The sequence below is a fragment of the Ursus americanus genome, chromosome 32 (genome assembly GCF_024610735.1).
Source record: "Ursus americanus isolate L20-20 chromosome 32, mUrsAme1.1.p, whole genome shotgun sequence".
NCBI classification, from domain to species: Eukaryota; Metazoa; Chordata; class Mammalia; order Carnivora; family Ursidae; genus Ursus; species Ursus americanus.
Window position 1 is genome coordinate 27,278,975 of NC_142158.1, and position 14,561 is coordinate 27,293,535.

A 14,561-nucleotide genomic window follows, 5' to 3' on the forward strand; every position below is an offset into this window, starting at 1 on the left:
AGGCAGGACCTGAGAGAGGGTTTGTGGGATGAGGGGATTCTGGGTAACCAGGGATGGGAACTGCCTCACCCCTGCTCACTCACCGGTCACGGCTACCACAGAGAGGGGGCCCACACGCTGCCCATCATGTAGCCCATAGAAGTTCATCTTGTGTTTGCGTGCAGGCTCCAGGCCGGCGATGGTGACCTCACGCTGGTCCGCGGCCACAGGCACCACCTGGGGCTGCCCATCCCTGTCCTTGTACTGGACCATGAAGGAGTCAAACTGGCCCTCGGGGACCGTCCATGCGAGGCCCACAGAGTTGGGGGTCACATCTGTCACTGTCAGCTCTCCCAGGCGTGGCTCCAGGGGGGGCTCTGTGGCTGGAGTCTCTTCTGGTTGTGGAGCTAAGACAGAGAGGGTGGGAGGCCGTTAGGAAAAGCTCCTCTTTCCCTTGTTAGTAATTACATCTGTCGTTTCTGTGGTGCCCACAAGGTGGTTCTGATGTAAAACTACACTGACTGGCAACATCTGTCTGGACACAACGCCTCACTAAGTCCCCGCCAGGACCTGGGGCCATGCTGGGGTTGGGGAGGGGTGTCACTGAGACCCTGGGAAAGCGGCTGAACTTCCATCTGTAGGTCAGTGGCTCCAAGTCCCCTCTCCCAGGACCCACAGACTCATGCTTGCCTGGCACCTTTCTTGGTTGCCTGGTCTGTGTCAAACTCATGAAGTCCAAAACCAAGCTCAGGGACTCCCCCCCACACCTGCTCCTTCACGGCCTCCCCACCTCAGTAAAGCCACCGCTTCATCCTGGGTGTTTCCCTGAGTCCCCTCATACCCTACATCTAGCCCATGAGTAAGGTCTGTTGGCACGACCTTTAGAAGCTGACTTCCCTCGCTAACTCCACTCCCCTGCCGCCATCTCCGAGCACCACCGGCCTCACCCGACTACACGGGTCTCCTCCACCCCCACCCTCCCTCTGATCCATGTTAACGCATTAGTCAGAGCCTGTTCCAGCAATGACTTCCATCTCACACCTGCCCCCCATTCCAAACATTCCTGGCTTGTCCACAGAGGGTCGGGGCACTTCCCTCTGCCCGGGATCTTCTTCCCAAAGGTGCACATGCCTTGTCCCGTCCCTCCTTCAGGTCTTCCCTCAGGGAAGCCCTTTCCCACCTCCTTCCCGCCCATGCACCATCTCACCTGCTGGACTCTGCTTTTCTCCAGGTCTCATCACTGTCACAGACCGTACCACAGACAGATTTGTGAGGTCTGGCATCTGTTTTCCTCTGCTAGAACGTGAGCACCCTGGGGCGGGGGGGGGGGGGGTGTGGCTTTGCCTTGCTCACTGCTGTGCCCCCGGCGCCCAGCACGTAGCCTGTGCTCCACAGCCGGTTATGAAGTTAACAAGTGCTCTGCATGACTTGGCTGGGAAAGGACCAGCTCAGGACCCCGTAGGCCCCACCGCCCCAGAATCAGCTAAGTCAGGGGGCACTCTTCAGTAGTGACCAAACTTGGAAAATAGGTCCCAAAAAGTAAGACAGTGGAGGAGGTGGCTGGGTGGGTGTGGCTCCCAAGAGCCGTTTTCTCTGGCTTCTGTGGGAGGATAAGACCGGCTCTAGACAGACAAAAACCTGTTTTAAAAATGGGCTGTTTGGGAGGCTTCAGAAAGACAGAACTGAGTCTGAGTGGGGAGGGCAGGGATGAAGGCCGCTGAGGGGGGCTAGGAGCGGCCGCCATGTTATCAAGCGTCTGCTAGGTACCAGGAAGCAGGCCTGGCAGTGTTTCATGTTCCTTCTAGGTCCGATCACTCCTGTCGCATTCACTTCCTGCTCCCTTCTGCCCTCTCTGTACTTCTTCCCATGAGGAAAAGAAACTCCCTCACCCTCAAACAAGCCTTATTTTGTGGCTTGGCTTAACTGGAAAAGGTGGAATTATCACCACCCATGAACATGGCGGTCCCCATGTTGCACTTGACATAATCTTTTTCTAATTTAGAAATGTTTCTAACTGGCTGGATACACCTCATCTCTCCTGGCAACGGTAGAGCACGCAGCACGTGCCAGGCACGGCCCCTGGGGCAGCTCAGCAAGTCCGGCTACCCAGCACCTTCCTGCTTTGACAAGGAACATCATGCTTGATCACGAGGCTAAGAACCAGGGAAGCCACAAACAGAACTCGGTCTGTCAAATTCCCAAACTCAATTTTCCTTTACTGCACTGCCTCTGTCAGTGCCCAACACAGTCTGTTTTTCCCTGGGGACCAGGGACAGGGACTCACAAAGCCCAGCGTGGCTGCCTGGGACAGACGGCAGACAGAGGGGCACCGTAAGAGAAACCTTGGCAGCATGTCCGGGCACGGCTCGAGCCTCCACCCTGTTACTTCGGTCTGCAGGACAGTAACTCTTGGGGTGGCTTTCCCCTCTCCCTACTCTCAGTGCTAACTGAAGAACAAAAAGAAAATTAGGAGTAGAAGGTTCTGGAAACTAAGTCAGCCAAGTCACTGTGAGGTTGGGCTTTGTGGAAGTACTGGAACCATGCTCTGAAAACTTGTTTCTTTGCTTTTAAGCTTTTAATCTTTCCCCTTATAGTAAAAGACGTTTTTTAAAAAGGTGTGTTTTTGAGAAAAGGGAAAAGAGACGCCCCTAGCTGTGACCAAGCTGGACAGGTCGGCAGGAGGGCCCCAAGTCGCAGTGGCCTGCCTGGGTTCTGGCCCTGGTGCTGAGGCTCTGTGGAGGAGACCCCCGGGCTGGGTCCTTTGTGCTGCCAGAGGGCCTCATACCTGGGCCCAAGAGAGGGGATGGAAGGGATGTCCCTCTTTGCTGTAAAGTCACTCACTAGATGAACGGTAAAGGCGCTTTCCAGCTGCGCTGATGAAGAGGCTGATGTCTCACGCACATCTGATCAGCTAAGCAGCGGAACCAGCCAAGGGGGCAGAGCAGACCCCAGACTAAGGACAATTATAATCATCCTTATGGCAATGCTGACAGCATGTGTGCTCTGTGCCTGACGCTTTCTTAGTGCTTCATGTCTGTTAACTCATTTAATCCCCACTACAGTTCTGTGGAATGGCTGTTACTATCCTGCTTTTCACCTGAGGAAACAGAGGCACAGAAAGTTTTAAAATTGCTCAAGGTCACAAAGCTGGTTATAGCCCGGCCCCCAGGGAACCGCTCTTTCTGGGTCTCCCCCAGGCAGTGGGGGGCCTCATGCTACCACTACAGCAAGGGACAGCCATGGCCACGGGGAAGCTGGGGGCCACCGGTGGGAGGAAACGGAAGCAGGCCCCACCCCCACTCACCGGTCACGGCCACGGCAGACACGGGGCCCTCGCGCTGCCCCCTGTGCAGGCCATACAGGTGCAGCTTGTACTTGCGCCCCGGCTCCAGGCCCCCGATGGTGACCTCGCTCTCGTCACCCCCGACACGCACCACCTGCGGCCGCCCGTCCCCATCCTTGTACTGCACAGTGAAGGCGTCGAAGTGGCCCTGGGGGACCGTCCAGGAGAGGCTCAGCGAGTCTGGGGAGGATCCCGTGACCGTCAGCTCCCCCAGGAGGGGCTCCTCGGGGGGCTCTGGGGCCTCTGTGCTGGGTTCTGTGGGGCTGGGCGTCTCCTCCACAACCTCCTGGTGGGCTGAGAGAAGAAATAGGGGTTACAGGCTTGCAGTGTGACTTGCTTTGTGGGTTAATTATGACAATAAAGTACATTCAGCAAATAAAGTCCTGAGGCTGTAGCCTTTGGAGTTTGGGCAGCCTTTGTATTAGCCATTCAGTGACTCACGGGAGAGAGCCGAGACAGCCCCCCCCCCCCCCGCCCCTGTCAGGTACTGCTGGCAGGATGGTATTGGTGCGTTCTGTCTGGGTGGGGGTCTCCCCTCACGTTTGAGAAAGGAGCTGAGATGGGCAGAGAGGAAATTCTCAGGAATTTTCTACCTTGTCCACAGACAGTGATGACCTCTGGAATTCGAGGGGGCAGTAAGGCCTCTTCCCATCTGCCTTCCTCCCTTTCAGCTCCAGCACCTCCCCACGGTTTTTCAGTGACCTCCACCCCACTTACCAGGACACCAGACAGAATGTGCCCTGGCTAAGGCCCCCCTGGGTAGCCCTGCCGCTCCTTCCACTTCAGACAAGGGTGGGACAAAGATGTGGGGGTGGAGGGGCTGGGGAGGCCGTGCTCCTCCCTGGCTGCCTCTAGAATCACAGCCCAGAGGGCACCTATCCACTGTCTGGCAACTCAGTCTTCACTGAGGCTCCATGGAGAAGGGAGACTGGCTTCTGTCACCCACTCCCTGGTCCGCGGAGTACTGCTCAGGGGACAGGAGACTGAGGAGGGAGCAGGCAAGGATGGGCAAGGTAGGGAGATAAGGAGAAGAAAAGGGTACTGGGAAGGGAGAGAGTCAGGGAGAAATAGCAGCTTGCTCCTGAACAGCAGTTTTGAGGTGCCAGCCACTGTTCTAAGTACGTATGTTTGTACACTGACTGATTTAACTCTAAGGACTCTGTGAAGCAGGCACCATTACCCTCACTTGACAGATGTGGAAGCTGAGGTTCTGAGAGGTTCAGTAATTTACATGAGGTCCCGTAGGCAGTAAATTGCAGAGCCAGGCTTAAAATCCAGGCGTTTGGATCCCCAGCCTACGCTCCCAAGCACGAGGCTACACAACCACAGAAATGGTGCTGACCAGGAGGAGGCTGGGCAGGTGGGGGTATGAGCGGGTGGGGGGGGAGATGAAAGGGAGCCCTTCGCCCTGCTCCCAGTTGGCTGGGAGTCAGGGATTTGGGGGTCTGGGACGAAGCCTTTTCACACCAGAAAGAAGCTGGGGGAAACAAAGGACTCTTACGCCTTGAATCTGCCAGCTCTGAGCAGAGCAGCAATGGTGGGAGGGTGAGGGCAGCTGGTGATGGAAGCTCAGAAATGACAGCAGCCCCAGCCAGGCTGGGTAGAGGAAGGAACCCGGCAAAAAACAAGGGGAAGGGACACAGTGGCTGAGGATATCTGTGGGGAGGACAGCCTGGGGTGGAGGTGTCCCAGGTGTTTGGAGTGGGGAAAATGGGACCTCTTCTTGGGGATGGAGAAGCAGGGCCATGAAAAAGGCCAGGGGCTGGTGGCTGGATGAGAGGTCCTGGGATGTGGGGAAGTAGAGGGTAGAGGCTTGGCAGGATTGGAGCCCAGAAGGAGAAGGTGGAGGGAGGTCTGAAGGAGCCCCCAGGCCAGATCCTGCTCGGAGGGAGGCCTGGGCGGCTCTGACTCACCTGTGGTGGCCACCACGGACACAGGCCCCAGACGCTGCCTGCCATGACGCCCGTAGAGATTCATCTTATACTTCCGGTGGGACTCCAGGCCAGGGATGGTGACCTCGTTCTCATCCCCCCTGACCGGCACTGCCTGGGACTGGCCCTGTGCATCCTTGTACTGGACCACGAAGGAGTCAAAGGAGCCCTGGGTCACGGTCCAGGACAGGCGCAGGGAGTCTGGGTTTGCCTGAACCACCAACAGCTCCCCCAGCAGGGGCCGCTCTGGGGACTCTGGGTGGAGGGACTCCACTCTCCGCTCTGAGGCTGTAAGTAAGAGGATCCAGTGAGGGCTGTACTGGCAGCCCCAGAGTGGGGTTCGGGGTTTGGATGGGCCGTCGTACCTGGGGGGTCACTATTCAGTTAGCATCAATTAGGAGTGCTGAACTCCTGGGAAGTCTGGCACAGCCAGGGTATGACACATCTTATTGGCCTTAGGGAGCAGCTGAATGGGATGGAAGGGACCCAGCAGGACGGGGGAGGCTGGCTCTCAGCCTGGGAGCGGGGCCAGGATTTGGAGTTAGCCATCACAGTGGGAGGCCCCACCTGGCTCCTGGCTGAGGGCAAGTGTGTGGAAGGCTGGGAGGGCTCACGTGGGGCTCCGGTGGTTGCCACTCACCGGTGGTGCCGTCGGCTGTAAGGGGGCCATGCCGCTTCTTGTCGGCAATCCCAAACAGAGTGAATCTGTACTTGTGGTTAGGGTCCAGCGAGGAGACGATGACCGAGCGCTCGGGCCCTTCCACGGGCATCACTTGGGGCTGTCCCTCCCTGTCCTTGTACTGGACTACGAAGGAGTCAAACTGGCCCTCAGGGACCGTCCAGGAGAGGTGCAGTGAGTCTGGGGTGGGATCTGTCACCCACAGCTTTCCTAGGCGGGGTGGAGTCGCTGGGCTGGGATCACTCTGAGGCACTGGGAAGAAAGGTAGAGAGAAAGGAGGAACACAGGTCAAAGGAAGAGGGGACTCCATCTCCCACATAAGGATGTTGTGTGAGGTTGTGCAGGCTGTTCACTGCACAAAGGTGCATGGCTGAGGGAGCACTGAAGGACTGAAATCCAGCCGGCCTCTGCTTGCCTAGCTATGTGCCCTGGCACAGAGCTGTGCGCACCTAAGGAAGAGTGCCCTCCTCTAAACGGCACAGAAGCACTGTATGGACTAGTGTGGCCCTGACTCTCTGCCGCCTGGTGAAGAGCTTCAGAGAAAAGGGAGCCCAGCCATCTCTTTCTGTGTCTCCATAGTCAGGGAAGTCTTCCAGGACAATCGACTGCTTCCAGGCCTAACCACTAGCTGGTTTCTCCTCCAAGAGAGGGAAGTACCATCTTTGGAGATTTTGAATGCAGGAGAGCCTCCCACACCTGTGCTCAGGGCCCCACCTCCTTCTCTCCCACTCTGTACCACCGACCCTCAGGCCCTACCACCGTGCCCCTGGCATTTGCAGGAGCTCCTCTCCTTGGCTGCTAGTTCTCTCCAGCCTCCACACTCCCTCCTTCCTCTCTAGTCCCAGCCCAGGTTCCAGAAAAAGCCGTCTATACTGGTTGTAGCCATGTCCTCACCTCCATCACCCTCTTGATCGAGCTCCACCCTCCCCAGGGTCAGCAGTGACCTCGCCATGGCTAAGTCCTGTGGACGCTCTGTAGCCCTGAATCACTCGTGTGGAATCTGACACGTCTGACCGCGCCCTTCACTTTGGCATCCAGAACAGCACTCTCCCTGGCTGTGCCCCTCTCTGCGGGTCACCCCTCAGCTACCCTCTTCCTCTGCCCATGCCCTGAGTGTTGGCTACTGTCTCTGCTCCCACACCCTCACCCTGGCTCCTGTCCCCCCATGCTCCCTCTTCAGGCCTTCTCTCTGCTCTCCAGAACTGGGAAGGCAGCAGTGATTACCCCGTGGCCCCGCCATTTGCTGCTTAAGTGCCCTCTCCCTCTCTGTGCCTTGACTCTCCTCATCTACAAACGGGCATGCCTCATGGGGCTGCTGGAGGCCGAAACACTCACATCCTGTTAATAAACGAGAGGTTTATCTAAGTGTCCCATGTTGTGCTGTTCCTCACCTCTGCTGTTCTTTGCCTCGGCGCACAGGACTGTCTGTTCTAGAAACAGGGGAATGCATGGGCCTCCTCATTGTCCTTCACCTCCCACATCCAGTCTCGCTGCCACCATCCCAGGCAGGCCAGCATCATTTCTTGCTGGCTCTTAACTCACTTCTCTCTCTATTCTCTGCAGTAGCCCCAAGTGCTATTTGTAAGGTAACTATCAAATCATGTCATTCCCACTTAAAACCCTTCAGAAGTCCCCCCCCCCAATGCCCTCACATGAGCTCTAAGCTCCTTGGTCAGACACACACAAGCCCAGTCCCCTCAGATCCCCAGGTGCCCTGCTCTCTATCCAGAGGAAACAGACAGATTCTCCTCCAGGGCCACACTCACTCCTGCCTCACTCTCCATGGCTCCCTCTCTCTGCACTGCCCTCCTCAATCTCTCTGCCTAACCCACCACTATTTTCCCTTCAGTATTCATCTCAGGCCCCATGGCCTCCAGCAAACCTCCTGGAGTTCCCAAAGCACTGGGAAGACCTCCTTCAAGACCATGCAGAGGGCAGGGGAAGGGGTGTGTGTGACTGCTCTCACTCACAGATCTTGGCTTCAGCCACCAGGGGGCCATGCCTCTTCTTGTCCAGGAGCCCATAGAGCACAAATTTGTACTTGCGGCCAAGGTCCAGGTTGGTGATGAGTGCCGAGCGCTGGGATCCTTCCACAGGTGCCACCTGGGGCCCATCCCTGTCCTTGTACTGGATCACGAAGGAGTCGAACTCGCCCTCGGGGACCGTCCAGCGCAGGACCAGGGTGCTGGAGGTCATGTCAGTCGCCGTCAGTTCGCCCAGGTGCGGTGGGGCCAAGGGCTTCCCAGGCTTCACCCCTTCCCTGTCTGGAACGTGGGGGCAAAAGTAAAGCAGGTGGATTCAACCACTGCCTCGTTCCTGGTCTCCTTCCCTCTCTCCTCAGCCCACTGGGTCCCTCCTTCCTGGACAGCTCCAACCCTCAAAGCCTCCACTTCCTCCCCCTTGGCCTCTGCAAACAGCCCTCTCTGTTCTGCAGGGAGAGCTTTAGCCCTTCCCTCGTGCTAGCTTCCGCACCCCTCGCAAACGTCCCAGGCCCTCTCCACATCAAGAGGTCTGGGGGAGTTTCAGGTCCCCCTATTCTTCCTGAGTCAGAACCTCCTCACTGCTGCTCTGGAGCAGCGGAAGCCCCCTCTGTCCGCTTGCACTGTCCTCTCCCTCGCCACCCTCTCTCCTAGCACTGAGCCTGACCGGAGTGGCAGGCAGAGCGGCTACCCGGGTCCCAAAAAGAGGGACCGGGAGGGAGAGCAAGTGCTTCACTGGTTCCACCAACCTCCCCCATCTCCGAGGCCCTGCTGGCTGCGGAGCTCCCCATGCTAAAGAACCTCCATGCCCAGCAAAAACGGGCTGGTGCGACCATGGAGCGCTGTCCACGGCAGTCCAGGCTCCCGGGGGGGCACCGTCCTAGCCTGCCCAGGGAGGGGGTGGCGGGGCCATGGGGAAGGGAAGGGGAGGAGGGGGCTAAGGGCCAGTATCCTCAGGGCTAGAGGCCTTTCCACGCCTACCCTCAGACACCTATGAGTGACCAGGAATTGGGGAGGACACAGGGCAAAGAAAGCTGCAGGTGGAAAGCCAGAAGCCACAGCCTCTCTCTCTGACTCCCTGTCCCACCCTCTGACTTTCTCCTCCCATTCTCTTTTCCCCTGCATTGTTCTAAGACTCCCTCCATTCCTCTTTCCTCTGAACCTTCAACTTCAACCTTCTCTCTGCTTGTTTGCTCTTACCACTCCAACCCAAACACCAGCCCAGCCCTTCAATCCCCGTCCCACCTCTGAAGCCCTGAGAGCCCAGCCCCTCCCCCATCCTCAGGACACTGAGCAGAGCAGAGTTCAGGATATACCCATAATGCCTTGGTAGATGAGAGGGGCAGAGGGCTCGCCCTCCGGGGGGACCCCATGAAGTGACAGCTCATAGGGGACTCCAGGAGGGGGTGAGGGCACCAGAGCCTGGCGGACATCCCCTGGCAGTAGTTCCTCATGTGCCTCCGGCCCCTCGGGCATCCGAAGGCGCAGCTGGAAGTGGGCAAACGTGTCAGGCTGAGCAGTCCAAGTGACGCGGAGCTTCCCTGTCTTGTCTCTGCCCAGTACCCTCAACTCTCCCAGCTCCTGGGGACGCTGCTGCAGTTCGGGGGCCCGGGCCCCTTGAGTCGTGGAAGGGCCTGAGGGAGGAGGCTCATCAGTGGCCCCCAAGAGGCCTGAGGGAGAGGACCCTGGGAAAGGGCAGGGTGAGAAAAACAGGAGAGTAGAGAATGAGAACAAGAAAGGAACTCCCAGCCCCCAGGTTCTGCCTTCTGCCCTCTAAGAGCCTAGAGACCCTCCCTCTTCTGCTTCTGAGTCCCTCCCTGGGCCACCCCATCCTCCCAATGGTCTACCCAGTCCTCCCAGTACCCCTGTCCACCACATTTCTTAACAGACAGGCCTGCAGGCAATAAATAAAAGAAATAAAGCTGGCCATTCCTCCCCTCACAAGGCTCCTATGGCCTCCAGTCCCCACAGACTTCCATGTCCCTCCCTAAGCACATCCCCCTCCCCCACGGGGTGGTGCTCGTGGCTTCCATTAGTGCTGCAGTGAGAAGCCTGGAAGAAAGGAGGAGATGTGGTGTTAGGGAAGGCAGATGCAAGGGAAGAGTGGGTAGTGAAGAGAGAGGGAAGAGAGAGAGTGTGTGTGTGGGTACGTCCAGCTCAGGTGGCATCTGGGCCCTAGGGGGAGGGAAGAATAGGTCCACCACCCTCCCCGTGGCAGCCAGAGAGCATCCCTCCCCTGAGCCCGGCTTCGTTCCTGTGGAAGAGACAAGCATGAAGTGAGCCAAGAGGTCTGGAAAGGCAGCTCAAGAAGCAGTGGTTTCACCTCTCACAGACACAAGCTTCAAGGCCATCCCCACATAGTTCTGAGGTGTCCCTTTGAGGTCAAGGCCAAATTGTGGAAGATAGTAACCACCGACCACAGCCTTCAGCCACCTCACCACAGTGAGTCAGAGTGGGAAGTGACGGTTTCACTCCGATGCCCCACTCACATTGCTCCAGTGAGGTTTTGTAGACCCGCCTCCTCCCGGCAAATGCCCTGACAGCAATCCTGGCAAAGTGTCCAGGGAACCCTAAAGACCAGCTCTTCTTGGCCCCGGGTAACCCTGAGGCCCCTGGGGTGGAGATGGCTTCTAGGGACACAGGAGGAGGTATGCTTTGTGGTGGGGTCCCCTGGAGCCTGGACCGGGTAGTGCTTGAAGCCCGCGGGGTGTGGTGGGGATGGGGTGGCGGTCTGAGCAGTGAGGCAGTGGGAGGAACTCTTGGATGTGGCCTCCAGCGGCAGGCGAGGCTGGGCAGGGGGTGGGTGGTCCCGCGGCCCCAGCCCATGCTACCTGTGGTGGTGATGAAGGCGTAGGACTTGGAGGTCTGCCCTGCCCGCACCCCGTGGACCTCCACGTGGTAGGTGGTGCCGGGCCTGAGGTCAGGTAGGCTGACGGTGCGCGTGGTGCCGGGCACGGTCAGCTCCCCGCCGGGGCCCTCTGCCGGCGGCTGGGGCCGCCAGCGCAGCACCACGCGCTCGAAGTGGCCGCGGAGCCCGTCAAGGGACACGAGTAGTGCGCCGTCGGCGGAACTGCCCAGCACCTCGGGCTTGGGGTGGCGGGGCGCGGCCACCCGGTCGACGCCTTCGGGCGAGAGGCCGTAGATGCCCTGGTTGGAGTCCCGCTTCCAGGTGCCGGGGTCGGGGCTGGCGGTGGGGCGGGGGCGACGGGGCGAGGGGGCGGGGGAGCCGACGGGGGCTGCAGCCGCCCGACGCCGCTGCAAGTATTCGTGGATGTGGCGCGCCACCGACGCGTAGGTCTGGTTGGCCCGCAGTGGGTAGCCATGAGCCCTCAGGTGGCGCTCCAGGTCTTGCACGGTGCCGCGGAAGCGGCCCAGCTCGCCAGTCAGGTTGCCCCACGCCCGCCGAGGGGGCTGCGGCAGGCTAGGCCCCGGCGGAGGCTCCTCCTCCCCCTCCTCCGCGGGCCGCGAGGGCCGAGCGGGACGCGGGGGGCGCGGGGGCAGCGGGGCGGGAGCGGGCCGGGGACGGGGCTTGGGGGGCGGGGCTGGGGGGCGCACCTCCGGGTAACTGTAGTGGCCTGGTGCTGCCGGGGGCAAAAAAGGGGGAAGGGGAGAGCAGATCAGTGGCAGCCCCCCTCCCCCGCGCCCCTGCGCCCTGCGCTCCTCCCCGCGGCAGCCCCTCCCTCTCCGTCCCTCCCGCGGGAGGCAGAGGCCTCTTGCCTGTGCCCCAGCCCCACCTGGAAAGAGAACCAGAGAAAGGAATCAGTGTCCCAGGAGCCCCTCCCCGCTCGCCCTCCAAGCCCGCCACTGTTGGTGCCCTAGAAAGAAGAGAGAAGCCAGCAGGTGGGGCCCTGTGTCTGAAGGAGAGAAAGGGGAGTGGGAGGAGAGAATGCGAGCTACTGCGAGGTGGGCGTCCCTCTGTCACAGGAAAAGAAAATAAATATCCATCTGTTAAGAGACCTTGAGGATTAGTGGAAAATCACTGCTCTGAGACCTAACCCCCCAAACCGCAATCTAAAGTCAACGGGAATGCGGATCTCTGATCTGCCTAATTCCAGTCCCTACAAGGGCTGACCACCAGTTGTGAGCACAGGGCTGTCCCAGTGCTGTGTCAAGCACCTTCCCATCTGGCTGGGTCAGACAGCCTCTCCTATTCACTGCTTCTCTCCAGGGGGCCGCTCCTCCTGTGGTCCAACCTGCAGCCTTCCCGCAGGACTCCAAGCCCCCGAGGGTTCGGTCTTCCCAGTGCGGCTGTTACACAGCAAGGCCCCAGCAGGTGCTTTACCACACACCCTGCCAAGGTGCATTCAGAGGAGCCTGTGAACCCTAGACATGGGCTCCCAAGGAAGGGGCTGCTACACAAAGAAACTGGGCCCTTCCCTAACCCCTGGCCAGCCATACCTGTGTTGGCCCTGACAGAAGCCGGGTAGCTTACTGCCCGGCCCCGCTCTGCCGTGACAGTCACTACATATTCCACGCCTGGCATCAGGTCAGTCAGCACCGTCCCATCCGCCTCAGAGGGTACTTCCAGCCGCACCCTCTGGTTGCCAGCACTGACATAGGACACCACGAATCGGTCCACCTCGGCCTGAGGTCGCAGCCAGCTGAGCTCCAGTGTGGTTGGTGTCACAGCCACCACTCGGAGGTCTTGGGGGCCATCGATCACTAGTCAGGTGAGAGAAGAGGGGTCAGGTGGGAGTGTGGTCCTTCAATCACCAGCTTTCCCTCTAAGAGCTTTGTCCTCACCCCACCCCTCCCTTCTGTCTTCCTGGGGTGGGGGGGCAGATTCCCAGCCACCCCCCTCAAATCCAGATCTCCAACAAGGACCCTGCCCACAGCCCCAGCTCTCACTGGTGGTGATGGTCTTGGAGGCAGGAGGGCCCCAGCTAGTCCCTCGAAGGGCACGGACCATGACCTGGTACTCCTGACCGGGCGCCAGTCCTCTCTGGTCATAGGCTGAGGCAGAGCTGGGTACCCGTGCTGTGAATGGGGGGCTCACCCCCTCTGTCTGCAAGAAAGAGAGCACCAAGTGGATCAGGGCTGGTGCTTTCGCCCCTGCTGCTCAGTCTCGCTCCTCTCTGCTTTCTCCAAGTCCAGGCACTGTCCACATGGGACTGTGTCGAATTGGTCCTGTACAGCTGGAGAGCATGGGTGGTAGCAGCAAACACATCTGAAATGTCTAGTGTGGACCAGCCGCTGGTCAAGGCAACTTACACGGATGAACTCACTTAATCCTCGTAAGAATCTTGTGAGGGAGGTCATGTTATTCCCATTGGACAGATGAAGAAACTGAGGTACAAAAGGATTAAGTATCTTGCCCAAGGTCACCAACACCAAGAATGTGGCAGGGATCCCGACCCCCCCAGGCAGTGTGACATCACAGCCCCCTCTCACAGGAACTACCTTTTTAGCTGGTTCATCCGATACCTGCCAGCATCTACCCAAAACAGGCCAGGATCCTCCCTCTGGCTTTCCCCAGGGAACCCCGCCCACCCTGCCTCCCAAGCTCACTCCTGTCATAAGAGGTGAAGTAACTGAGGGACCCTTTTTGAGTCTCACTTCCTCCTTCCAGCATCTGCCCCTGCCTAAGCTTCCCCAGAAACACCTGCCCCTGGCTGGGTAATGTGGGCATGACCCTGTTAGGACATTTCCCTTTAGGCACTTTTCTTGCCTCCTGAGCAGGACTGTAGGCCTCTCAAAAACAAAGCCTATCCGCTCTAAGCTTCACAAATATGTTTTCCAATTTTGTACCTGGCATCCTGCTGGGCGTGATGAAAGATATGTCTCCTGTCCTCAGCTCATGTTCTAGTAACTAAATGTATGGCCACATCTTAAGGTGGACTGGATCCCTACCCAAATTTCTGTGCCATATGTGCCTGTGAGCAAACACCCCCCCTCCCAGTGCACACCGAAGGTATTATGATTATCCGTGGTGACCCCACAGGAAATATGCCAGCCTCTGCTCCAGGCAGGGTCTCCTTGGAGGGCCAGCCACTGGGGAAACAGGAGGAATGGACATCTGTGAGCAGCCTAACTGCCCCGAATTTCACTGGGCTGTCTAGCTAGGACAGCTAATAAGGACGCTCTGTTCTGCTTAGCTATGTTGGCCGTGATGGGGACACCTCCATTCAGCCAAGTAGGACTGGAAATTTCAAAAGGTACTCTCCTAAACCAAGAAAATTGTGGGGAAATCAACACAGTAAATACCAAAGTATAAAACCAGATGAGAAGCCACGTAGAGATTTCTGGGTTGAGGATGAAATAAAGCTTTGTCAGAGTTTTGTTGGCTGAAAAGTTTTCCTGGGCACACAGGCCCTCTCTTCCTCTCCTACTCACCCTGCCCTAGGATACTCCAGCCTAGGAGCCCTTGGGTGGGCCTCAACTGAAGGCCTGTGAAGTCCTCATCCTTGCCAGAACTTTCTCTCTCTCTTTCTCTCTCTCCTATCCCCCAACCCAACCCAACACACATGCACACCTCCCCAACTTCCCCCTCTCCCCCATGCACACCCCTTGGGTGCTCCCTGATGATGTTTGGTCCTTCCAGTGAGACAAGCCCGTCTTGAGTTCTCCTTCTCCCTTCAGACCACCTACGTGAGCCTGTTAGACACCGCTTACTCCCTCCTAAGATTCATTTGGGAACAGTTCCCTCAAAG

The 14,561-nt window shown here is 58.5% G+C and overlaps 1 protein-coding gene across 5 annotated transcripts in view; it reads right to left on the bottom strand.

The window, feature by feature from the left end:
• Positions 1 to 14,561, bottom strand: part of TNXB (tenascin XB) — a 58,246-nt gene that overhangs the window by 29,100 nt on the left and 14,585 nt on the right. For 3 of the 5 annotated variants that reach the window (XM_045795597.2, XM_045795596.2, XM_045795594.2), the window contains exons 5-13: positions 12,760 to 12,916; positions 12,310 to 12,573; positions 10,743 to 11,492; positions 9,228 to 9,596; positions 7,903 to 8,196; positions 5,894 to 6,184; positions 5,236 to 5,541; positions 3,284 to 3,616; positions 84 to 386 (exon numbers count right to left, since the gene is read on the bottom strand). In XM_045795597.2, coding sequence (XP_045651553.2) covers positions 84 to 386; positions 3,284 to 3,616; positions 5,236 to 5,541; positions 5,894 to 6,184; positions 7,903 to 8,196; positions 9,228 to 9,596; positions 10,743 to 11,492; positions 12,310 to 12,573; positions 12,760 to 12,916 — 3,067 coding nt within the window. The remainder of the gene's footprint in view (positions 1 to 83; positions 387 to 3,283; positions 3,617 to 5,235; positions 5,542 to 5,893; positions 6,185 to 7,902; positions 8,197 to 9,227; positions 9,597 to 10,742; positions 11,493 to 12,309; positions 12,574 to 12,759; positions 12,917 to 14,561) is intronic. The other 2 variants (XM_045795598.2, XM_045795595.2) reach the window with 2 other exon arrangements.